The sequence below is a fragment of the Myotis davidii genome, unplaced genomic scaffold, assembly GCF_000327345.1.
Source record: "Myotis davidii unplaced genomic scaffold, ASM32734v1 scaffold713, whole genome shotgun sequence".
Classification (NCBI taxonomy): domain Eukaryota; kingdom Metazoa; phylum Chordata; class Mammalia; order Chiroptera; family Vespertilionidae; genus Myotis; species Myotis davidii.
Window position 1 is genome coordinate 306,497 of NW_006285038.1, and position 14,892 is coordinate 321,388.

General features: G+C 38.0%; 1 protein-coding gene across 1 annotated transcript in view; it reads right to left on the reverse strand.

The window, feature by feature from the left end:
• The window catches only part of LOC102765647 (CUB and sushi domain-containing protein 3), a gene marked incomplete at its 5' end in the record, with an annotated part of 698,415 nt that overhangs the window by 86,781 nt on the left and 596,742 nt on the right, over positions 1–14,892 (reverse strand). Inside the window, 5 exons of the mRNA XM_006755250.2 lie at positions 8,525–8,670; positions 9,505–9,682; positions 10,370–10,558; positions 12,703–12,912; positions 14,079–14,195. Coding sequence (XP_006755313.1) covers positions 8,525–8,670; positions 9,505–9,682; positions 10,370–10,558; positions 12,703–12,912; positions 14,079–14,195 — 840 coding nt within the window. The remainder of the gene's footprint in view (positions 1–8,524; positions 8,671–9,504; positions 9,683–10,369; positions 10,559–12,702; positions 12,913–14,078; positions 14,196–14,892) is intronic.

Here is a 14,892-nt window from a genome sequence, read left to right on the forward strand (position 1 = left end):
TATATGCAAAGCACATGGAGTAGTGCCTGGCACATAGTAAGCACATTATAAGATTAAGTCCTTGTTATATCAAATTGGAATGCCATTCCTTCTAGATAGTTGGTGTTTAGAGAGAAATAAGAACATTTGCTAAAATAATAATACTTTCTGCTGTTCCCAAGTTTCCCTGTATATTCATGAAAGACATTTTGCTTTGGTAATTACTGCAATAATCCCAAGCAAAATTTAGGTATGTTATCTTTGTTGGCAGGATAAGGGTATAAAAGGCAATGGTTAGTGGTGGGATGTATTAGATCAGTGGTTCTCAACCTTCCTGAGGGTCAACCTCAGCCGTGACCCTTTAATACAGTTCCTCATGTTATAGTGACCCCCAACCATAAAATTATTTTTGTTGCTATTTCATAACTGTAATTTTGCAACTGTTAAGAATCGTCATGTAAATATCTAATATGCAGGATGTATTTTCATGGTTACAAATTGAACACAATGAAAGCATCGTGATTAATCACAAAAACAATATGTAATTATATATGTGCTTTCCGATGGTCTTAGGCGACCCCTGTGAAAGGGTCGTTCGACCCCCAAAGGGGTCGTGACCCACAGGTTGAGAACCGCTGTTTTAGATGAAGGCCATAGTGGGGAATGAAACATTATAGCTCCACATCTCTTTCTGGACATGTTTCTATCGAAGCAGTGAGCATCCCTGGGGAATATATGTCCGCCAATTGGTGCTGGTTATTCATTACTCTTGTGCACACAACAGCCTACGCTGCTATTTGCTCTGGAAGCAGGCTGCGTGTGCCCCCATCTCGGTTCTGCGGGCTCCATGGCCTCTGAGGCAAACTGCTAACTCTGTGCTTCAGTTTTCTAGTCTGCAAAATAAACACAAAACTAAGACTGAGCTGATAGATTGTAATGTGCTTAGAAGAGTGCCTGACACCTATTTCAAAGGGAAAACACATTCCCTGCTTATATAAGGCTCACATGGCTGCTGGAATGGCAGCTGTGTCCTGAATACATATAATCTCAATTATTGACCTTACTCACAACCTGATATCATTCCCAGAGCTAGTGCCCATGGGACTTCCCAGAACATATCAAACAAGTGGTTTTGTTTCTATTCTTATTTAAATTGGCTATATTTTTCAAATGCAGAGATTACTTATGTATTTTTCATTGATGTACATTATACTGTAGTATAAAATCCTTGAGTTCAACAACCTATGTTAGAGTCCTGTATGAGATATAACAAAACTGCTAGCACAATGCCCTGGATATTCATCCTAGATCTGTTTGTTTTCTTCCAAAGTAACCAAAGTATATACATTATACAGGGTGAGATATTGTTTTAAGTCAATTCATCATCAGTTGGTATTTATTGAATATTATTCCCAGGGCATTGATGTTTCTATCTCTCCTTCTCTTTTCCTCTGTCTAAAATAAATAAAAACATGTATATTAGAAAAAAGATACCAACATGTGGAATATGATGCCCTCATTCAGTTATTAAATCATAAATGGTATGTTATTTATTTTAGACAGAGGAAAAGAGAGGGAGAGAGAGATAGAAACATCAATGAGAGAGAAGCATCATAGATCAGCTGCCTCCTTCAGGTGCCCTGCTGAAGATCAAGCCCACAACCCGGGCATTGCCCTGACCTGGAATCGAACTCACAACCTCCTTCTCTTCACACAGCGACCGTGGAGCATTTGGGGAACTATGAAGAAAACATACTAAGTTGCGATAAACCTCCCAACATCTTGCAGTTAGCTTGTAGGTCCTGGGGGAGACGCACTAAGAAGTGTGAAGCTTCAAGTTGTAATTAGAAAGGGTATTTTCTAGAACATAAGATGACCTATCATCTTGCTAAAAATGAAAGTAATTTTTGCTACATTTTTAAAGAAAACATAGATTTACATACCATTAAGTATAATCTATGCATGAGATAGTACCGGTTTAGGTACTTATTGCCTAGCACTTATTTTATTGCTGCAGCTGTTTGCATTATTTAAAAAGAGGTCATTCTTTGGAGTCAGACGGACCTATTTGAATTCCAGGCAGCCCTTCTACTTATTAGTTCTCTGGTTTTATGTAGGCTACAAAATTTTTATTCAGTTCTTTCATTATTAAAATAGGATTCATAAGGCTTACCTTGCAGAGTTATTACAAAAATTAGCAATAATACATGGAAAGTACCTAGCATAGCACTGGGCGTATTACGTTTTCTGTAAATGGCAACTATGGCAGTTACAGTGACCATCATACAAAGTCAGTGTCTGCAAAACATGTAGCTAAAAAGGTTTTGTGTAGTTTACTTTCAAAGAGTCACTGATTAGGGAAGTTGTTATTATTTATTCTAAGCCAACCCCATGTTGACTCTATAGCAGATATCAAGAAAATTCAGCAATACTGAGAGAGACAAAAACATTTCCGCAGATGAAGAAGAAATATGATAGATGAGATAAAGTGCCTCAACACTTACCCCTGTCCTATTTTTTCATTGCACATAAATTGCATTTTGCGAAGCTTTTTATGAATGTTATTTTTGATCAGGAAAGGCTTTATGAACGTGATATTTTATAAAAGACAGATGGCTAACCGGATCTCATAAAAGAAGTCAGGTTAGAGAGAGGGAAAAGAAAACCACTTTTTTTTTCTCTTTTCAAACGTATTTAAAATACCGTAATAAGTAAAATTTAAATGATTAATGTGACCTTAAGAAAATATATGAAAGTATAGATCAGATTTATAAAATAAATACACAAGTCATAAGAAAACCACTCATGACTTAACAGGTCAGGGCATAACAGAAGGAACTATTACATCACTAAGAGAATGTAAAGAAACTTGAATGTGGGAGTAAACCATTCTAAGCTTAGCTATACTCAACCATTTTAAAATAAGTGTTAAATAATAAATTATCTACTGGTTTATTTGTTTTTACAAATATAAAATGACTTGAACAATTTTTTTTTATCATTACAAGAGTTCACTTTGACACTAAGCTATAGGTACCGATTATGGGCCCAGAACAGGAATATTAGATTTTAGATGTATTAAATTATATTAGTTGTATTAATACTAATTTGAAAACACACATTTTTTTGTTTCTGTGAGAGGAAATAGGTGCATGTCTACATATTGTAAAGTAATCTTTTCAAAAGTTGTCACTAGTATAGCTAAAGAAGTAAATAAACAACTTTTTTGAAAAAGTGTGAACACACTTCCCACTGTAAAACTAAAACACAGTCAGTCCCAATCAGTCAATAATACTATATAATAAAATCCTAATATGCAAATTGGCTGAATGGTGGAATGACTGGCAGAATGACTTGTCACTATGATGCGCACTGACCATCAGGGAGCAGACTCTCAACACAGGAGCTGCCCCCTGGTGGTCAGTGAGCTCCCACAGGGGGAGTGCCACTCAGCCAGAAGCTGGGCTCATGGCTGGTGAGCACAGCAGTGGTGGCGGTAGCCTCTCCCACCTCCACTGCAGGTAGGCAGAAAGGAACGAGCGGTCCCGGACTGCAAGAGCCCCAGACTGCGAGAGGGATGCCTGCCTGCCAGCTTAGGCCCAATCCCCAGGCAGGCATTGACATCCCCCGAGGGGTCCCAGACTGAGAGGGTGCAGGCTCGGCTGAGGGACCCCCTCCCCCCCGGCATGAATTTCATGCACTGGGCCTCTAGTGAAAATATAAAAGGGATACAAAGCAGAAATATGATGTGTCTTCAAAAATGCATTCACTATTATCAAACTCCCAGGCTTGTAAAACAATACACTATACTGTCATTAAGTTCTCTTAGACTTGGCAAAAAGAATAAGTGCATCATAGAGAAGATGGTAGTGACACCTATGAGTGTGAATTATCAAGAAATGGAGGGATTTAAGATGTAGAGACTTAAAGAACTAAAGATGAGTAAGAAACCATTTAGGAATTGAAGTTCAGGAGGAAGTAAGAGAACATATCTGCCTGAAGCCAGAATAGATAGACACTGGGGAGTAAGGTTCAATGAACCAGATTATAGGGTAGCTATAAATTTGATTTAATGTAGGCATCATGCATTCTTGAAAAGGTGAATCTGGATGAAAGCAGTGCTTAGGAAAACTATCCTAAGTGAGCTGTTGGAATATAAGGCATCTGTCAATTTTAAAATGAGCCCTACCTAGCTCAAATTTCAAGGTCATTTTAAGGTTTGGATAAAATTTCCAGAGATGTTGATTCAAATGTTAGGATTCTCTAGGCTCTGGTAATTTTGCCTGACTATGAAATTTAAAGCATAAAATAAATGTTCTCTCAGAAAATGTAAAATGTGAGATAAGGTATGGTAAGGAAAGGAAAACTTACTGAACATCTACTCTGTCAGGCACTATAATAACTGTATATTCTCCATTGTCTCCAATTCTTATATAATCTCTGCAATATAATGTTATAATAAATAGTAATAATGACAGCAATTATTTGGGTTGAACTATGCAATATTGAGCATTTTTGACCAAAAATTTCATATTGTTCAATCTAACTTATGTCAGTAATTAAAGTAATTTCTACATATCCAGTATCTCGTTAATCTCAGCAATCCTACAATGATGTTTTATAGCTTAAACTAGAGGCCTGGTGCACAACATTCATGCACTGGGGGGGAGGGGTGTCCCCTCAGCCCGATCTGCACCCTCTTTCAGTCCAGGACCCCTCAGGGGATGTCCACCTTCCAGCTAAGCCAGCAGGCGGACATTCCTGAGAGGGATGGGGGGGAGCTGGGTTGTGATTGGCCCTCTGGGTGGGTGGTGGGACACCCTTGCCAGCCCGGGATCCAGATCTGTCTCACTTATGTTCACACCGGTTGTCGGGAGCCACCTGTCAGCTGCTTCTATATCATTTCTTCCTTGTGGAGCTTCTAGGGAGGGGAAGCGGCCATAGTGCCTGAGGCCAACTTCCAGGAGGCCAGTGGAGCTGTTGGGATCATGCTAGCGGTTACAGTCCGTCAGTGCCTGGCCCGGTCTCCAAAGATTGGACCTGCAGGACTACTGAGGGAGTGAGGGGTTGCCACCTGGGCTGGTGGGCCACCGGGACAGGTCCTCTGTTGGAGCACACTGACCACCAAGGGGGAGTTTCTGCATTGAGCATCTGCCCCCTGGTGGTTAGTGCGCATCATAGTGACTGGTCGACCAGTCACTTAGGATTTTATATATCCTATCTAATAAAGAAGGGATATGCTAATTGACCCTCATGCTATCACAAAGATGGTGACGCCCACAGCCAATAAGGAGGGGCTATGCTAATTGACTCCCCCCCTTAAAGATGGTGATTCCCACAACCAATAAGGAGGGGCTATGCTAATTGACTGCCCCGCCTTCAAAGATGGCAGTACCAACAGCCAATAAGGATTAAATATGCTAATTAACTGCCATGCCCTCAACGATGGCGGCACCCACAGCCACAAGATGGAGACACCCAGTCCCCTCAGCCCCCCAAGCTGCCCAGGGCCAGCCCAAGGGATGACCAAACGACTGAACAAGCAGGCTGGGTGGGGCTACCAGGCTGGTGGGGGGCCGTGAGGGGCAACCAGGCTAGCAGGGGCGCAGTTAGGGGCAATTAGGCTAGCAGGGGGAGCAGTGAGGGGTGACTAGGCCAGTAGGGGGGCAGTTGTGGGTAACCAGGCTGATGGGGGGGGGTAGTTGGGGACAACCAGGCTGGCAGGGGCGCAGTTGGGGGCAATTAGGCTGGCAGGGGGGGCAGTGAGGGGTGACTAGGCCAGTAGGGGGGCAGTTGTGGGTAACCAGGCTGATGGGGGGGGGTAGTTGGGGACAACCAGGCTGGCAGGGGCGCAGTTGGGGGCAATTAGGCTGGCAGGGGGGGCAGTGAGGGGTGACTAGGCCAGTAGGGGGGCAGTTGTGGGTAACCAGGCTGATGGGGGGGGGTAGTTGGGGACAACCAGGCTGGCAGGGGCGCAGTTGGGGGCAATTAGGCTGGCAGGTGGGACAGTGAGGGGTGACTAGGCCAGTAGGGGGCAGTTGTGGGAAACCAGGCAGGCAGGTAGGGGCAGTTAGGGGTAACCAGGCTGGCAGAGGGAGGTAGTTGGGGGCGACCAGGCCGGCATGCAGAGGCAGTGAAGGGCAACCAGGCCGGCAGGGGGGCAGTTAGGGGTGATCAGGCAGGCAGGCAGGTGAGCAATTAGGAGCCAGTGGTCCAGGATTGTGAGAGGGATGTCCGGCTGCCTGTTTAAACTGGCAGTTGGACATCCCCCAAGGCATCCCAGATTGGAGAGGGTGCAGGCTGGGCTTAGGGGACAACCCCCACTCCCCAACCCCATGCACAAATTTCATGCACCAGGCCTCTAGTCTATATCATAAAAGGCCTGTGGTCATGACTCCATTAAACAACCGGTCACCAGGAGGTGCATGGAGCATCTCTCACGGGCTGGGACTCACGGTTCGCACGGCAAAACGGTGCTCACACAGGGCTGGTGGGGCTTGCGTGGGGCTGGAGTGCTGGCATGGTGGAGGCAGAGCCCGCGGATGGCAGCACGACCAAACCATGGGTCACCAGGAGGGGCATGGAGCATCTCTTGCAGGCCGGGACTCATGGCTTGTGCGATGAGGTGGGGCTCACATGGGGCTGGCAGGCAGGCCTTGCGGTGAAGAGGGCGCAGGGGATGGGCGCTGGGCGGGGACGGGGAGCAAGGCGCAGTTCCCCAGGTGACAAGCGAAGGTGCTCCTGCTGTGGAGGTTGGGGAGGGGGCCACATGGCCTGAGGCAGGGGGAGGCAGCACACGGGGGAAGGGCATGAGCCGGGAGTGCTATGGGGCGCTAGCAGCATCCACGGAGCGTGCAAGGTGTCACAGGGCAGTAGACATGGCCCTGATGGCAGGCTCGGCCTAGGGGACCTTACACACGCATGATTTAATCGTGCGCTGGGCCTCTAGTATATATATATATATATATATATATATATATGTGTATCTCCACATTAGTGTCCATGTAAATCCACATTCACACTTTGTGTGTATACATACACATTCTACAATCCTAATTTTTTCTATATGAATGCACATACACAGGCATTTTTTCTCTGACAATATTTCCCTTTTGACATCTATCCTACAAGAATTGTACATTCCCTACATGGTCAGCTATGGATCTTTATAGTCCATCAATGAATTAGTCCCTTCTTTGTCATTTGTTCTGGCAGGGCACAAAATAATAAAAATTTATGCAAGGATCCATGAAAGATAAAATGTACAAATGCAGTTAAGCAACTAATTCAGTTTTCAACTTTATTACTTAATTTATTGGTTCCCAAGTTATGATTAGTCATGAAAGTAATAAAACTGTTGTTATAGTCTTAGACTATATCTACGGAATGCCGGCACCAATATCCAAGTCAGTAAACAAGGCAAGTGAGTTATTTTGTAAAAAGCCCAAACAAAAGTTACCTGACTGAACGCCCCTTCCTAGTTGGCTGTGCTGGAGTGTTCATGCAGCTGTGGGCACTAGGGAAGGACAAAGTGGGTACTAGCTCCTGGCTGATAAATGCTGAGATAAAGCAAATCAAATATTTTCTGGCCGATGCTCTGGGTATCTCAACCTGATGTGTTTTAAATGTGAGAATAACCATATTTTTCATGGAATATAAGATGTGAGTATCAAAGCTTTACATTGTGTTAAGAGAGATAAAAACATTAAATTGTATATGACAAAGCACATGTTCATGTTGCAAATTTTTATATAACTTGCGAGTTTAATTCAGTAGGTTATTGGTTCTATGAAATACTCATGGAATTGGTCCAACAAAGTTACATGAGGCAGAATGTGTTTCATGGAGGTGTGGTCATAGCAGATAAAGGTATGTCATCATTAGAAATAAATTAAAATTTTCTTGTTTATAATGAAATAAAATCAACTTGAGATAAAATAAAAATATTGAAAAGCTGTGAGACCATCTGAATGTTTTTCTGAAGAAGTTACCCTCATGAGGAGAAGACCCAGAAGTAAACAAAGAATTAAGGTTGCAATTCTTCATAAATTATTCTACAGACATAAAAGCTATGAACTTAATCATCTGGAAGAGTCACTGAAAACTGTAATATTCTAGACTAGCTATAGTTTTGAAACAAAGTATAAATGATTGAGTAATATGATTCCAAGCAAAAAGATATTGGATGCTAGTTTTAGAAAGACTCACAGCAGGTTGAATAAACATTTTGTATTGAAAAGTCTCAAAGTTACATGCAATAAAACATAAACAGCTGGTTCTCTTTTATTGGTTTCCATGTGGAAAAAAAATATTATTTTCTACTGGGTAATTACTGAGTGATTTATATCCTGTCTCCATTAGTTTAGATTTTAATGTCCCTAATGCTTATAAGAGGTTATTCTTTGCAAGTAAATGTATTTGAAGCAATTTTAAGTGTCACAATTTAATACCTTTTCAATCATTGGTTAAATATATTTTTCAGTCAATTTTCCAGGACAATTTTAAACAGTAGCAAATGAAACAGAAATTCTTAGATAATACGAACCATGATAACTGAGCACAAAAAAGCCACTGGTTGTGAAATCACTGTGGAATTTGATGAGGATCTGGTTTGAAGTGCTATAGACTGACTCCAAAGCAGTGTTGCCACTGAACTGCCCAATCTGAGGCGAGTTTTGATCTGGCCCATCCCTATTCGAGAGAGACAGAACAGAGGGGGAGAAAGATTAAGACTAGTTTTTTAGGTGAGTTTTCCACAAAGTTTAATAAAAGCATTAGATAAGAGATGATAGAGCAGATGAAATAACCAACGAGTGCCATATCATATTGGTATACTTTGTGTTTATATCAGTGATAACATTAAAAAAAATTTAAAGTATAAAAATAGACCAGATTTTTACCTAACTGAAATGCACTCATATTAATTGTAATCAACGACACTATCTTTGGTTTCCTGACTATAACCCAAGCTTCCTAAATTCTTGAGGTCTGCTTTTATTTTCTTCAAATCAATCTTGAATAAATTTAGAAGGAATCATAGAACTCACACAGTGGTTCTATTAACCAATTGTCAGGTTATAATTCAGATAGTTACTTTATAATGTATTTTTAAATAAAGATGTTTCAATTAATAGGATAATACAAATATATTTTATAACAAATTATTATGAGAGAAATTAAAGTTATATTAAATCAGTATGATGTGTTCATAAGCTTTTAAATTTTCACTAGTTTTGGAAATATGTAACTTTCTTACCTTAAACTTACCCTGATATTAATTCCTTGTTTTTTGCATATCAGTTTAATAATAAATTAAAATCTTTTTTCCATACATAAAGTTTTTGTTCAAAGTGTTTAGTTACTTTCTGGGAAAAATCTAAATCTATTTCTCTTCTTTGTCTCATTCTACAAACCACAAACTGTCACCCTCAGTCACACCAGGTGGCAATTTCTGTTTACAGAGGATTGTGATATATTTTCATTTCTACCTTGGTGAATCAATAAGTCATAATGGCCCTGGCTTACCATACAGTAATGAAATCATAGACTGGCTCTGTTTGAAGGACAGTGAAATTGATGTAGATTCCATTCCCAGGGGGTACTCGTACAAGCCAAAAACAGTCTTGAAAGTTGGGGTATTCATCTGGATAACCAGGAGAATAAATGGTGCCATTCATAGCAGTTATATTCCCTCCACAAAGAGCTACAGAAAAGACACAAAACGCAATGTTATATTAAATAACAATAAATTGATTATAAAGAAAAAGGTGCACATTTAAAACTTAAGCAGTAGACAATCCGTCTGTATTAAGTTTTTACTCCAGTTAGGTATATAAAGTTGCAAACCATGAGCAAAATATTGTTAGCTTGTATTTATTTTTCTATATGAAGCATGCTACCTAGTTATTATTAACTATTATTAAATTAATAAATTACATTGTGTTCTTTCCCCAAATATTTTATCAATATATATTTACACTGTTCAACTCCTATTTGTCTTACACCATATGTATATATGGCCTTAAAAGAGGTTCAGGGATTTTTATTTAAAAGGTTTTTTAAGAGGAAATGTACCCAAATTCAGTAGCAGTATCTGGGGTTATTGGTTTTTATAAGAATGATTATTAAACATACGCACACACAGCTACACAGACACACACATATAGGAGGAGCTCTAAAGCATTAACTTTATCTTTCCTGGCAATGGAGGAGGTTAGGGCTTCTGCCAATAATAATAAAATCAGTTATTCATTTCGGAGCCTTCAGGGTTTAAACCGGGTACCAACTATAATTATTCAACTGAAAGAGAGACTGTGTGTTTCGCATGCTATTTGAAGAGGAAGACAAAACAGTGCCCAAACAAAACTGATTAAACGTGGATGACGCCTACCTTCACACCTTGGAAGTGGGTGATTCCAATTGCGACTCACTCCATGAAGGCAAGTGAGAGCTGAATTTCCAATCAGCGTGTATCCAGGGAAACATTCAAAGGAAACGGTTTGACCCACAGTGAAATCACTGCCAATGACAAAGCCATTGCGAAATGGGCGTGGGTCAGGACAGCTTTGCAACTGATAGGCTGCAAAGGGAAAAAAGGAAAATGTTTCTCCTTTCTGAATTTTGAAAGACCACAGTTGCGTACTATTTGCAACTTGAAAAATAGATGCACTGCTCCTTGTATTTGGTTACAAATAGCAATTCAGGTTTATGACAAATGATATTAATGAGAATATATGAATTGCTTTTCATGTCTATACTTTTCCATTCAAATGTTAGTATAATTTACAAAAATGCATTCACTTTATTCACCCACTTATGTAATCCATCTAAATTATGTTTTAATGAAAATATGAACTACTATTACCACCACAGTTTTAATCCAACATATTCTGATTCCTTTACAGAGAGTACAATTGCTTCCTGGTTACATGGCACATACATAGAATAAAATAAACACTTGTAAACTTCATTCTGAGTCTTTTGAATTTTATTTTCTTTATTTTTTTCTTTAAAAGGAATAAGCCACTGTTGAGTTTCTCCAAAATAGTTATGTAATAATATAAAATACTAGGAAAAATTTTCCTCTTGGTATAAATTTTGTACTTTAGTTAACATGATATTTTTGGCACTTCAGTATAACAATGTGTTCATTTGTACATATTCCTTTGGTTCTATGTTCTACCTGAGATCAAAGTTCCTATTTGTTTTGTTTATCATTGTATGCTAAAAGCCTTGTCCATTGCCCATCACACAGGAAGTGCTTAATAAAGACGGCTGAATAAATTTTGAGCCTATAAATAGTGTACACTATGCACTTTTCCAAAATTCAGAAAGTGTTTCAAGTCTAATTGCAAGATCATTTAAAAATAACATTGGTTCTGTGAATCTGTATAAATTAATCTATTTCACACAATTGGCATCAGCTGAATGATATCAATGCAGTAAATGAAGAGATAGTTTCAAAATTCAATGTAACTTACAAATAATATGTACTCATGATTATAATACATTGTGGCTCATGTCAATAATATTAACATTAGATCAATGAGTAATAGATTCTCTATTTTATGCTTTTATCACAAAAATAAATATTTTTCGAGGGCATATTGACTAAAAATGCAGTTAATAAAGTTCAAATTCCAGTTTTATATCATTAAAATAAGAACTTTATTTTGAGAGGGAGAAGAAATTGAGGGCAGGAATAAGAACATGAAGCCAGGTTTAAGTTCAATACCAAAGTGCTGGCATAAGGCTCAGTATACTTGCTAGAAGAGGACCACGATATAGTTCCGAGTCTTTTAGCAACAGAGAAGAAAATCAGTTGTTGCCCAATTGTTTCTCAAATAATTAAAGTCTTTGGGAGCACAGTTAATTCTGTATTGTGAGGTGGTAGAAATGACTCCTATTTTATGTAAAGGATAATGTGTGATGTAGTGCTCTTATATTATGTCTGCAAATATAACACAAATTTTAATTATTTAGACCCATGTAGTTGGATGTTACAATGTCTATTTTAACTATATTTAAATGTCCTCTTGGGTATATACTTTTATTCTAAAAGTATTTATTGTGCTATTATTGTCCTAGGCACTTGAAATGCATCAAGGAACAAACAGAGATCACTGACTGGAAATCACAATAAGAATGTGTTATATACTTACAAAATCCTTTAATAATTAGGGCAGAGATATAATAAAATTTTAAGGTATTTGGATTAAACATCCAAGTCATTGGAATTACATTATTTGTGTAAAATATCCTAACTTTAAATATCTGATTTTAAATTTTAGACTTCAGGGTTGGAATAATATAATAATAACAGCTAAAATTCAATGATATATACCATATATATTTTGCATTCATTTTATCATATAAAGTTCAAAGCAATTTATCTGAGAGATACTATTACTAACTCCATGATGTAAATATAAAACTTTATCTAGCTTGCCTTGCTTAACTACCTTGCCTTGACATGCTTAATTTCACTGCACTAAGACTAACTCAATCCTTTTTTCAGAATTAAGATTTTCTAAGGCCTCAGAAAGACATCATTCCCCCTATATAGTTGCCTGAAAACTGCACTTAAAAAAAATCTTTCTAATTGAAGTTTGCTTGGCTTAGGTTCTTTTTATTTCTAAAACAAAATATAGAAACTATTTAGAGTTAGATTGCTAATTACTGATTTGGGCTAAATAAGCTTTCACTTTTTATTATCCAACTCACCTTGGTATACAATGTGGAACCCTTGTTTGTTTTGTGAATAGTCACTGTGAAAGTACAGGCTTGTTTCATGAGTTGTGCTGAATAAGGATGATGGGATTTGAGGACCACTAAGTCGGCCAATAACAGTGCTAGTCTCTGAGGTTCCACTTCTTACTTCCAAATAATCATGTATAGTTTCTGTAGAAAAATTTACAAACTGGAGATGTACACCTAAGGAAGAAAAGCAAGCAGTATTACTTTTTTTTTTTTTTACCGAATTAAATGCACACACACAAATGCACATACTCGCTTTCATGCACTTAGATATGTTTCCATCTAGGCACTGTTTTAAGTGTTTGTTCCAACCCAGTAAATGTAATAATAATAATAATAAAGAGAACATGTCTCCTCATTCTGACTGTAACTTATTTGGAGACAGGTACAAAGTCCATTCTACTATGCATTTTATCCCCAGTACTTAGCATTGTACCTGTAGAATAATATGTACTCAGTAAAGAATTATTAAAAGTATGAGTTTCTGCAAATTCATGTAAAACATTTAAATATGAATTTGTATTCTGAGGCTATAGATGTTTTGGGTAATTGGGTACTTAAATTCAGTCCTCAATAAGTGAGATAGTATAGAATTTCTTAATTGCTCTAAATCCACTAAGTTTCTATTTAAGGAAGTGTCTACTCATCCTAGTCTTCTGAAATTTAATGAAAAAGCTGATCCTCAATCTAGCACTTCTCTTTATGCATTTATAGACTCATGGAATATGAAGAGCCTATAAGAGAATATATTTGTGATTTAAGAGTGAGAAAGAATTTATTAAATGCAATATATCCAAAATACTGGCAATTGTATTATTAATTTAAAAAGTATATTCACAGGGGTATTTAAAACTAAACATTTAAAAATTTATACTATTTTTCAAATGTAAAGTTTTATTTATTTACAATGAATATTAAATTAATTGAATATATTACTAGAAAATAATTTGTCTATGTACTACTTGGGTACAAAGTGAAGAATTACAAAAACAATCATACAAGAAAATTAGCTTGAATTTCTCATTGCCACACACATCTAACTCAGGCTACATCCATGCATATCCATGCATATCAAATAGAAAATACCATGAAGTTATCTACTTACCTATCTATCCATCTATCAAATTAAAAAAATACCCATATTCTTTCAATTATCCAAGTATTCCAGTTGAAATATATTTGGCTTATCAACAATTATCCAAATTGCACTCATCAATTTACATAACTGTATGTAACCCAAATTAAACTACAATTTATGAATATTTTATGTTAGACATTTGATATATTTAAAGGATGCTTCTCATGATGTTGAAAACATTTTCACCTGTTTTTAACATACATACCAAAACCTACAGGCAGCTTTACTGTCCACGTGCAATCTAAACTGCTGGGGTAATTTCCAGGAAACCCCGGGCTGAGAATCACACCACTGAAATCTGACATCGCACCACCGCACTGAGCTGCAAGATAAGTGAGGTCCCAGGTAAGCAGAGCAGTGGAATAGCTGACTATATTAAAAACAGATTGAGATCATTTCAACTCTTCAGCAAGTCTCTGAAGTAAAACTGTTTGATATAAATTTGAATATTGCCAACTCTCATTCACCACACACTAGTAACGAAATATAATCAACCGACAATGCATTTTCTAAAATAGCATAAAAAGACAAGGTACTTTCTTTCTCTGCAAGTAAAAACAATTATAGCACAGCAAGGAGTAGCTCATGTGCTGTGAATGCAATCAAACAAGAAGCACCTGTCCTTTTCCACAGTGGGCAGTTTACTTCTCATCCTTAAGTATTCTAGTAATGTTCTGATTCACTCCAAAGATGACATAATTTAGAATAAAATCAAGCCAACAATATCAGTTCTAAGTACAGTGGGGCCTTGACTTACGAGTTTAATTCGTTCCGAGACCAAGCTCATTAAGGAGCTCGTTATGGAGCTCGTTAATTCAAATTACTCTATCAACTCAATGCAAAAAAATTGGCCAAGAGACAGCTGGTATCTCAAAAAACTCGTTAGTCGAGACACTCGAAGTCAAGGCCCCACTGTACCAAGATCAAGAAGGAATTGTTTTCAAAAATCTTGCCTCCTTTTACTCTTTTTGTAAGAAAGCTAAATAAAGAATTTTAAGAAAAATATTGAGTGTTTTCCT